The sequence below is a fragment of the Suricata suricatta genome, chromosome 5 (assembly GCF_006229205.1).
Source record: "Suricata suricatta isolate VVHF042 chromosome 5, meerkat_22Aug2017_6uvM2_HiC, whole genome shotgun sequence".
NCBI classification, from domain to species: Eukaryota; Metazoa; Chordata; class Mammalia; order Carnivora; family Herpestidae; genus Suricata; species Suricata suricatta.
Genome location: NC_043704.1, coordinates 60,180,909 through 60,192,677, shown reverse-complemented (window position 1 = coordinate 60,192,677; position 11,769 = coordinate 60,180,909). Strand labels below are relative to the sequence as shown.

Genomic DNA, 11,769 nt, shown 5'->3' with positions numbered 1-11,769 from the left:
AACAGTGGTCCCTTCCCCCATTAATCACTTACCCATACCCTTTAATCATGAGGACACACAAGTTAATATTCAGCTTGGATCACATGCATTCTTATCAACTTCTTGACACATTCAAACACACTTGCATACACAATTTCATGCGCATTCTGTATTACGCTTTCCAAAGAATTTTCTCCTGGTTGAGTTATTTTTGTCTGGCTGGCCAGAACTTAAGTTCCTGATATAGATTGTTGAGGCTGTTTATATTGCCATGTTTTCTGCTTGTCCTACATTCTCATAATCTTCCTATTTGTTCAGTTCCTTCTTCAGTCCAAATATGATCTGAGGGAGGAAAGCTAGCCCATGACAAAAGGGCTCAATATTATCAAAGTTTAAAAGAAATGGAGACTTGGGCATGTGGGTTGCTCAGTTGGTTAAGTGTCCGACTTTGGCTCAGGTCATGATCTCACAGTTCGTGAGTTTGAGCCCCATGTCGGGCTCTATGCTGACAGCTTAGAGCCTGCGGCCTGCTTCAGATTCTGTGTCTCCCTCTCTCTCTCAAAAATAAACGCATAAAAAAAAATTTTTTTTTTAAATAAAAGAAATGGAGACTTTAAATAAGCCACAGTAGAAGCAGAGACAAGGGGGACATCTAACAGAGACTGGCAGAGAGAGACTAGATCTACTGGGAAATGAAGCAGGAAAGTAGGGCATGCTAATTTAGAGAAAGCGTAGAAGAAGCACGGGCAGTTTTAAGTCGTGTTGAGAAAAGCTTCCGAAGGAGGCAACGATCCCCTCGTTCTGCTCACTATGCCACAATCTAATCTAATTAAAGATGGCTGGGTGATGAGTGAAAATACTGTCATAACTGCATAGATGAGCAACATCAAGGCAAGGGGACATATTAGATCGTTAGATGTTTGCTATCACAATCCAGAGAAACATATACTGGGTCAGAGTTGTGTCTGCATTTGAAAAAAAACCCCGAAAACAAGAATTCTAATGTGGAGGTAGCTTTCTTCAAAACCCAATAGAAAGTCCTCAAATAAAAAAAGAAAATCAGGATAGGTTACCTGTCATAAGGAGTATACCCATTTTGTTGTAAGAAATCATCTTTGATAAGTTTTGCTACTTCCAGAGTGATTTTATCGGTTTCTGCTAGAGAAGCCTAAAAGAGAAAAAAATATATATTTTTAGAAATTTATTTCCATAATGTGGGATTAGTGATTATAACCAATTAAGGAAACAACTATATAATCAATACACAATCACCTATTGTTAATAAATTCACTTTATAACTGCTTGATTTTTTTAATTGTGGTAAAAACCATATAACCATAATTCCCATCTTAGCCATTTTTAAGTGTACTTCAGTAGTGTTAAGTAAATTCACATTGTTGTGAAACAGATTGCCATAACCGGTCATCTTTGAAATCTGAAACTCTATACCCATTAAATAGCAACTCTCCTTCTCCCCCTCTCCCAGACCCCAGGAACTACCATTTTAGTTTCTGTTTCTATGAATGTGACTGTTTTAGATGGAATCATACAATATTTGTGTTTTTGTGACTACCTTACTTCACTTTACATAGTGTCCTCAAGGTTCATCCATGTTGTAGCATATGTTGGAATTTTCTTCCTTTTTAAGGATAGAAAATATTCCCTTATACATATGCACCATAGTTTGTTTATCCTTTAATCAAAAAACAGTGGGTGGTTTCTACCTCTTAGCTACTGTGAACAGGTGCTACTATGAACGTGGTATGTATACAAATAAATTGATTTTCTTCTTTTTGTTTTGAAATACGATCTTCGTCACATCCTGGGTTCCTATTTTAATTATCTGAATTTTGAGTTAGGTTTGTTTCAAAATCTATACATCCCATAAATAGTTATCTTTTAAAAAATATTACATCGTGTTTATAACTATATAAATGCAAATTATAATAAGCATGTACTTATTTATGTCAGCATTATTTTCCTGGAATTGCTGTTAGAGCTCCTTTAAATGTCACTGCCTCAAATGCTTTAACTTTTGCAATCACCCTAATCAAACAGGTAAAGACTTCTGGGAATTGTGGGAAAGGGACAAGCTCAGTAAGTTAACTAGTCTTTTTTTTTTTTTTTATGAGCGGAATGCAGCGCATTTTTTTTAAGGTTTTTTTTTTCTTAAATGTAAGTAATCTCTACATCCAATGTGGGGCTCAGACTCTCAATCCTGAGATTAGAAGCTGCATGCTCTTCTGACTGAGCCAGCCAGCCGTCCCTTAACTTAGTTTTTTGTCATCTTTTTACAACTAAGATCCTTAGAGATAAAGATCAGGTCTTCTGTTTCTTTTCTTTCTCCTGCTTTTTAAATCTCTTTTATCTTTAATCCCCTCTTCATCCATAGGCAAGTACTAAAATGTTTTATGTGTAGTTTTTATGTGTATAAACTCATGTGAAATGGGTATTTTATTTTACTATAGTATTTTAAATTATGTAAGGTAGTTATATTTGCGTCTCTGGCATTTTTTCCGATCCATCCATGTTGCTGTGTGTCACACAGTCTGCCTCTAGCTCTTGCATACCTCATTTTCCACAGTATGCAACTTCCCTATTTTTATTTTCCATCTTTGCCCCCAGTAAAGGGCCCTGGATTTCCTCTAAGTCCCTGCCACCACAAACATGTCCATTTAAGGACCTGTTTGGGAATTTCTTTTGAGATAAATATCCAGCAGCAGAACCACTAAGTCACAGGGTATACAAGCAAGTCTGTCCCTGGTCTCCACAATGCCGGCCAGATGACACTCCCACTAACAGTCTATCATTTCTCTGTCCTCACACCACCTGGTGTTATCCAGCTTTCTGCTACTTGCCATTTTCACTGGTATGACATATTTCATTATTGTTTGAGCATTTCTCCACAGGCTTCTCAATCTTTTGGGTTTCCTCTTCTATAATCTGTGTGTTCCTTCTTTTGTTTGTTGGGAGTTCTGGTCATCTTGTTAACTTACCTGTCGTATAATAGTTCATCAGTTTTAGATGTTGCAAACTCCCTCCAAATCAGTCATCTGTTTTGTTACCTCTACCACGGTAGGCCTTTGTTGAACAAAAAAATCCTTGCATTTTATATAATCAAAATCTTTTTGTTTTGTTACTTGCTTACATGTATCCCTGGGGGTTTGTTTAAAAAAGCCCTTTCCCAACCACTCATCAAAGAGATGTTCTCTTAACACTGTCGTCTATTAACCTGAAAGTCTCATCGTTCACCCTTAAGTGGCTAATCTGGAGTCTATTTTTGTATGTGGAATTAGGTAATGATGCATTTTTATTTTTGTCCAACTAAACAGTTTTCCATCCTCACTAAAACAATCCAACCTCCTTGCATTCAAATTGTGATACCATCTTTGCAATATGAAAAGTCTATATACATGAATACCTTTCTGTTTTCTTTCACTGATCTACTTGTCTGTTATTTCACCAACAATACATGTTTTTATTACAATGTTTTGTATTGATATCCAATAGAGTAAAGCTCCCTTTTTATTATTCTTTTTTAAAAACAGTATTAGTGACAGCAAATGAATTTTTGAATGATTACTAATTTGTACAGAAGATGGAACCAGGAATTTGGCATCACATCACATTTGTAGATTAAAGTGCTATCTTCGGAATAAGTCTATCTAAGAGCTTGGATTGTCTATGTCTTCAAATTTTGTTTCATTTATTAGTTTTAAAATGTTTTCCACAGATGCAATAATGTATTTTTGATTAATTTCTACATTCTAGATTTGTTACTATTGTGGACACCTTATTTTTATTTGTATTTTTGTATTTATTAAAAATTTTTTAAAAAATGTTTATTTCTGAAACAGAGACAGAGACAGAGCGTGAGCAAGGGAGGGGCAGAGAGAGAGGGAGACACAGAATCTGAAGCAGGTTCCAGGCTCTGAGCTGTCAGCATGGAGTCCAACACGGGGCTTGAACCCACAAACTAGGAGATCATGACCTGAGTCAAAGTCGGACACTTAACCACTTACCTGACTGAGCCACGTAGGTACCCTTGTGAACACTTTATTTTTTAGTTTTATTTTCTAACTGCTATCGCTAGTATAGAAACATTTTCTTGACTTTTTATGTTTATCTTGAAACCCTCACCAAACTTTTATTAGTTCTAATCCTTTCTCTGTTATTTTTCTTGTTATATGAGCACATTATCTACAAATATATTTTAATCTCTTTCTTTACAAGTTTTCTCTTTTTATACATCACTGGTTAGGCCTTAGGGCATTTGAGCATAAGCAGTGATAGTACGCATTTGCATTCTTAATCCTGATATTTAAACAGAATGCATCACAAATTTTTCCATTAAGTAAAATGTTTTCCCTGGGTTTTAGTATATTACCTTTAACAAATTCCCCCTCCATTCCTTGCTTAGTAAAAGAACTTTAAAAGCTCTAAATAAGTAATGAACTTCAAATACTTTTTCCACATTGGTTGAGATATCCCTTTTTCATTACATTAATTACACTGGTGAGTTACAATAATAGATTTTGTGTTGAATCATATTTGCATTCCTGAGATAAACTTTACTTGCTCATGATGTGTTAGGAATTTGATATCTATATTCACAAACAAAATGCCCCTGTGATTTTCTTTTCTTATATTGTCTTTGTCTGGTTCTGAAGGTCTTGTCTTCTGTTTCTACTTCCTCCTAACAAGGGCCATAGTTTTCATTTATAAAAAATGAGTATTTAATATGTGCTAGCTAGCTAATAATACTATTGTTTGTGGAAAAGAAATTAGGAGGTGACTTTATAACATATAATAAAAAGAACAGAGTCAGATAGAGAACTCTGACTTCCTGATTAGCACTGGATACCATCTGAGAAGTCATTCAATTCTGGAATTTAATCTGGCTAAATTTAATTATACCATACTCCTTTGAAACATCAAGACACAGACACAAGAATATGTTACTTGTTTACGGTCAAATGGCTATTATTAAAAAAAAACTAGCATCCAACCCTTCTGATTCCTAGCCTTGGTGCTCCTGCAAAAATATAATAGATCCAAACCATGCCACTTCTAATCTGGTTGGTGATGGGGATGCTCTATTTCAAGAAATAAAAATAAATCCAGTGTTTCTTTCTCAACTACAACATAACCAGGACCATGCTAAGTATTATAAAAGATCAAAAAGAATATAAAGGCCCTAACAATTTAGTTACTCCTTCTGATCGACCATTTTGAAGTGCAAGCCCCTCTATTTAACCTCTTTTACCTGCTTTTTTGTGGGCGCCAGCTTAAGTTTGTGGGCACCAGCTTAAGAGGCTGTTGGTTTCCACTTCCTCTCTTTTTAAAATTTTTTTTACGTTTTTTATTTATTTTTGAGAGACAGAGAGAGACAGTGTGAGCAGGGGAGGGTCAGAGAGAGAAGGAGACACAGAATCTGAAGCAGGCTCCAGGCTCTGAGCTAGCTGTCAGCACAGAGCCCGAAGCGGGGCTCAAACCCACAAACCGTGAGATCATGACCTGAGCCGAAGTCGGACACTTAACCGACTGAGCCACCCAGGCGCCCCTCCACTTCCTCTTTTTTATATACTCTCTCTGAGAGCCCTAAACTGCCATGTGGAGATACTACATAGAGAGAGAAACATCCAGCTAACTCCTAGCTTTTGCAGCCATCCCAGCCCAGGCACCAAACTTGTGAGGGAAGAAACTTTCAGATGACTCCAGGCTCAGCGCCTTATGTCTACAACTGTGTGAGGGGCCCAAGCAAGAATGTCCAACAGCCCATCAGCCCTGAAACCACGGGCAGTAAAACACCATTCACACCACTAAGTATTGGAGTGGTTTGTTACTCAACAGTAGTTAACCAAAACAATAATCATGTTTCTACCTTCTATAACATAAATAGGACCCTCAAATATCTACTGGATAAAGGATATTCTATTAGTTTAAAATTCTAAAATCTTAACAGTCTATTAGTTTAAAAAGTATTTGATAAGGACTCATTTTGCTAGGTAAAAACCTGCATATCCATAGTTCTCTCTGTCCTTACAACACACCAGTATAACACGGATCTGTCTTCCGTGGGACTTACCACTCACCTTTCCCACAAGTTGTACAATTTCTGCCAGGTCTTCTTCCTCCTGCAGAATTTCCTTAGCTTTGGTCCTCAGAGGAACAAATTCTGTGAAGTGTTTGTCATAGTACTCGTCCAACGCACGCATGTACTTGCTGTAGCTGATTAGCCAGTTGACAGAGGGGAAATGCTTACGTTGAGCTAGTTTCTTATCTAAGCCCCAAAACACCTGGTGCAAAAAGAAAAAAACAAAAACAAATTCAAGATTTTTCTTAACAAATGAATAATAAAATTTTAAAAGCCTTTAAGTCTATTTGTCCTAAATATGCAATTCTGTATTTTTTTGGTCAAATTATACATGTATAACTGAAATAGAATAAAACTTATAATTAAAAAATATATTCCTTTTAGTTTCAGGATGGATATTATCCATATAATCAAATGCAAATTGTATCTGAATTTCCTCAATAGTATGGCAAATCTGATAGTGAAAAAATGTTGATTCTTTTGAAGATTTATTATGGTGCAATAAAAACAGAGGAACCAGAAAATGTCTACAGAGAAAGAACAGATTCTTCCCTTTGATTAAAAACTTGGAAACATCCTGATTAACTTCGATACCCTATCATGAAGGGCCAACCCAGTAAGTCTAACAATCATTTTTCAAAGGCCAAATGTTCATATATATTCTAGACATTTTTTAAAAAGTTTTCTGTTTTTTTAAACATTTTAAATTGTTTTCATGTTTATTTATTTTTAAGAGACAGAGTGAGCAGGGGAGGAGAGAGGGAGAGGGAGACACAGATTCTGAAGCAGGCTCCAGGCTCTGAGCTGTTAGCACAAAGCCCAATGCAGGGCTCAAACTCACCCACTGTGAGATCATGACCTGAGCTGAAGTCAGATGCTCAACCAACTGAGCCACACAGTTGCCCCTTAATTTTTTTTTTAATGTTTATTTATTTTTTAGAGAGAGAGAGAGAGACAGAGCTAGATTTGGGAAGGGGCAGAGAGGGAGATGCAGAATCTGAAGCGAGCTCCAGGTACAGAGCTGTCAGAGCAGAGCTGGATGCGGGGCTTAAGCCCACAAACTGTGAGATCATAACCCAGGCCGAAGTCGGCTGCTTAACCAACTGAGCCACTCAGGTGCCCCATCTGGTTTTTTTTAATGCCTACTTATTTTTGATAAAGACAGAGTGTGAGTGGGGGAGGGGTAGAGAGGGAGGGAGACACAAGCTAAAGCAGCTCCAGACTGAGCTGGCAGCACAGAGTCCAGTGTAGGGCTTGAACTCATGACGTGTGAGATCATGACCTGAACCAGTCAGACGCTTAACCGACTGAGTCACCCAGTCGCCCCTATATGTTATGCATTCTTAACTTTGCTCCCCCTTTCCCTGCAGTTTAAACTCAAAATATTAGCAAAGGTTAAACATCTTGAGAGCTGTAAATTTAGCCTGACATTTCTTTTTATCAGACACTGACAGAAACATATGGAAATATTCTTTCTCACATGAATAATATAATACTTATGAATATATCGACATTTATTTTCTTTACTATAGCCCTGATTTGCATCTTTCATTTAGGCTTGTCTTAATGGCCAAGTTGGCTAGCTATCCACTACAATTCATGCCTTGTCACTGGGAGGCAGCTGTGTAGGCAGAAACTACACTTTCCAGCTTTGCTCTCATCTGAGTGTGGCTTACAGAGCGAGTGGGGGGCCTGCAGTAGAGCCCAGAGTTCACGGCCTGGGTGTGCCTTCTCCACAATTTCCCCTTGTGGCAGCAAGACGCAGATGGTTAACACTCTAGGTGACGGTGGAGCCCAAGCTGGAAGGAACCCTGGTCTCTGAATTACTAGTGAATGGAAAATAGCTGCCCTTTGATAGGATCATCTGCTTTAGACAATACTAGGAAGACAAAGACACTTCTACTGGGTTTTGGTCATATGTATTTAGGCCCATGTGTTTCTACAACTAGGGTTACTCTCATCTAAAAGGGCAGTATTATTCTAACATTAATAAAACTTTGCTACTCTGGATATATTTTCCACTTACAGAAATTAAATTTTATAAATCTTAGGCAAAGAGCTAAGAATGAATGGACAGAATAAAAACTCTCAGTGACAGGAATGTTCCTAAAACAGACTTTCCTCCTGCCTACTCTTTAATGAGTAAATTTAAAACTTCACGATGATTTAGATAACATTAGGGCGAGGTGGGAAAGTTCAGAAGCTGACTATCCTAGGAAAAGATATACCTGAACAATACCAAGAGTAGCAGATGTAACTGGATCAGAAAAATCACCACCAGGCGGAGAAACCCTAAATTTAAAAGAAAAAAGTCATTAGAAAAGCTGAAGAAAACGTAGCTGGCATATGAAGGTAAAAGTTTTCTGGAAGTTAATTTTAATGTAAATAACCTTAGAACTAACCTCTGAAAAGAAAATCTTACATACAAATATTAATAAAAATCAACACTAAGTTGCAAATAAGAATGGTAACTAGTGAATGCTTTCAAAGTGCAAGAAATGAGTGACATAATCAGTTTCATGGTTCTAATCATAGATGAAGCAGAAAAGAAGAAAAACTCTAAGAACATATGGCTTTATGTAGATTATGGATATTCACTTCGTTTTTCTCTACAATCTTAACTAAACTGTCTATAATTTTCTAGTTACTCTTAAGACACTGTGGCTTGAATACAGTAAGCCAGAGAAGGCGAATAACCAGAGAGCGCAGAGACAACCGAGACGTGTGCATTGTCAGGAGCCCCTCGGGCGCCCCTGTAGCTCCTGGTTAAGAACCACTGCCCTCAGACGAGGCGGGTATTATCTCTTTAAAATATATGACCTTTTCTTTTCCTTTTGAAAAGTAAATAGTTGAGGTGCTTACGCTCCTACAATGCTAACACTTCCTTCTCTTTCCGGATTTCCAAGACATTTCACCCTGCCTGCTCGCTCATAGAAAGAGGCCAGACGGGCACCAAGGTATGCGGGATATCCACTATCTGAAAAGCGAAAAGAAAAAAATGTTTTTATTAAAAAATGCCACAACAAACTACACAGATTTTGAGAGAGAGAGGGACAGAGAGTGAGCAGGGACAGGCAGAAAGAGAGGGAGACACAGAATCCAAAGCAGGCTCCAGGCCCCACAATGTCAGCACAGAGCCCGACGCAGGACTCAAACTCACCAACTGTGAGATCATGACCTGAGTGAAGTTGGACGCTCAACCAACTGAGCCACCCAGGTGCCCCGTGAAAAGAAATTAAGACAGGTTCTCATCAGTCCTAAAAATCCTATCAGCCTTTTAAAATAATAAGCCACAAAAAGACTTACCTGCAGGCATTTCAGCTAAGCGACCAGAGATTTCTCTGAGAGCCTCCGCCCACCTAGAGGTAGAGTCAGCCATCATACTGACGTGATAGCCCATGTCACGGAAATATTCTGACAGCGTAATTCCTAAATTGGGAGAATATTACAAGTTACAATTCTGTAATGTAGAATCCTGACTCTGTCACCATTAAGAAAACTTTAAAGCAATAAGTACATGAGGCAGACGGTTAGCTGTTCACCAAAATCCCTCTTCTTCTGTGCATATAGCCAAATTATATTTCCTAGCCTCCTCTGTATTTAGATACGACTGTGTAACTGACCTCTAGACAACAGAATGAAAGTCAAGTAATGAGTTTCATCATCAGGCAAGCCACACATCCTTCCATGCTCTTTATTCTTTCTGGCTTACTGAGATGGACAGGACTCCCAGCAGCCCTGGAAGTCAGTAGTTGAAAATGGAAGAGTATTTTCTGCCTTAGTCCCAGCCCAGAATGACAGAATTAAGAAGAGTCCCCCTGACCACTTGAAAAACATGTTATCCTGAGCAATGATAAGTTTGGATTTATTTGTTGCCAAAGCCTATTCAAATATTGTACATTTAATTTTTTTATGTTTATTTATGAGAGAGACAGAGCATGAATGGAAAAGGGACTGAGAGAGAGACAGAGCATGAATGGAAGAGGGACAGAATCTGGAGCAGGCTCCAGGCTCTGAGCTGTCAGCACAGAGTCCAAGGCAGAGCCAAGGCTTGAACCCACAAACCAGAGATCATGACCCGAGCAGAAGTCAGAAACTTAACTGACAGCCACCCAGGTGCCCCAACCTGTACGTTTTAAAAAGTAGGAGAAGACGTTTTCTCTATTCTTTGTTGAGACAATTAAGTCTGAAATTAATTTCCATTGTAGCTTTTGTCTACATATATCACACATACACATACCACATACATCAACTAATTAGTTTATCTGCTTATTTTTCAAAAGTACAAATGTTAACACCTATAATATCTTAATTATCCAGATCATTCTGCCATGTATATCAGGTTTTGTTCTGTTAAATCACTTACAGTAAACCATTTAGAAGAAGCTAGACAGAAAGAAGTCCTGGGTTTTAGTTCCTGTTCTGTGATTAATTTCTACAAACTAACTTCATTTCCCAGTGTGGTTTCCTAATCTGTCAAAATGGAATAACTTTTGTTTTATCTACTTGTACATATCAGATGAAATGATGTGTATAAATGCACTCTGAAAGTACCAAGTACTATGCAACTCTAAGATAATTAGAAACTTATAATTGTTGCTAAATTATAATAGTCCCAAAATCTAATGCCCTGATTCCTTTATATTTACTAGCAATGAAAAAGAGTCTTATATAGTAAAACAAAAGTGACCCACTCTTGATTTTGGCTCAGGTTATGATCTCAGACTTTATGAGACAGAGCCCTGAGCACTGCGTGGAACCTGCTTCGAGTTCTCTCTCTCCCTCTCTCTGCCTCTCCCCTGTTCACACTCTCTCAAAAATAAATAAATACATTTAAAAAGCCTTTAAAAAATAATAGTTATCACATATTTCAATCTGATGCTAGGATCAGATCCTCACTTATATAAGCGTACATAGCTGCACTTTAAGACTCTGTGATAACACTCACTAATGCTCTTGTGTATGTATTAGAGAGACTTGATGGGACAGATACATGACCAAACTTCAAAGAGTTTTCAGTGCCTACTAGTTAAAAAAACAAAAACAAAAACAAATGACCTCCGACAAAATCAAAAGATGAACAAACTGGGAAAACACTGGTAATTCATGACAGATAAAAGAGCTTTTATAAATCAGTATGAAAAATAACTCTTATCCAGTAGGAAAATGGACAGAAAGCTGCTTTCAAACAGTTAATACAGATAGGAAAGATGCTAGCTGAAAGAAATACAGACTGAATAGGTATCTTTTTTTTTTAAATTTTTTAAATGTCTTTTAAATTTATTTCTGAGAGAGAGAGAGAGAGGCAGAGAGTGAGCAGGGGAGGAATAGAGAGACGGAGACACAGAATCTAAAGCAGGCTCCAGGCTCTGAGCTGTCAGCACTGAACCTGATGTGGGGCTCAAACTTGTGAACTGTGAGATCATGACCGGAGCTGAAGACAGTCGCCTAACTGACTGAACAAGCCAGATGCTCCCTGGCTTTTTTTTTTAATACATATTTTAAATTTTATTTTTATTTTTATTTTTGAAAGAGAGAGACACAGAATGCAGACTGAATAGGTATCTAATAAAGCAGGGATAGTAAAATGCTAGTTGTTAAATCTAGGTGCTAAGTATATTAGCGTTCACTGTGTATTTGATAATTATCATTAAGGAAGGGTTATAAAACCTAGCATTGGTGAAGATGTGGAG

General features: G+C 37.6%; 1 protein-coding gene across 2 annotated transcripts in view; it reads right to left on the bottom strand.

Moving 5' to 3' along the window:
- Window positions 1–661: 661 nt before the first annotated feature.
- The window catches only part of ATP6V1A (ATPase H+ transporting V1 subunit A), a 59,568-nt gene continuing 48,460 nt past the window's right edge, over window positions 662–11,769 (bottom strand). For both annotated transcript variants that reach the window (XM_029939309.1, XM_029939308.1), the window contains exons 9-13: window positions 9,383–9,505; window positions 8,939–9,053; window positions 8,305–8,368; window positions 6,075–6,278; window positions 662–1,147 (exon numbers count right to left, since the gene is read on the bottom strand). In XM_029939309.1, the coding sequence (XP_029795169.1) occupies window positions 1,049–1,147; window positions 6,075–6,278; window positions 8,305–8,368; window positions 8,939–9,053; window positions 9,383–9,505 (605 nt within the window). In that variant the 3' untranslated portion in view covers window positions 662–1,048. The remainder of the gene's footprint in view (window positions 1,148–6,074; window positions 6,279–8,304; window positions 8,369–8,938; window positions 9,054–9,382; window positions 9,506–11,769) is intronic.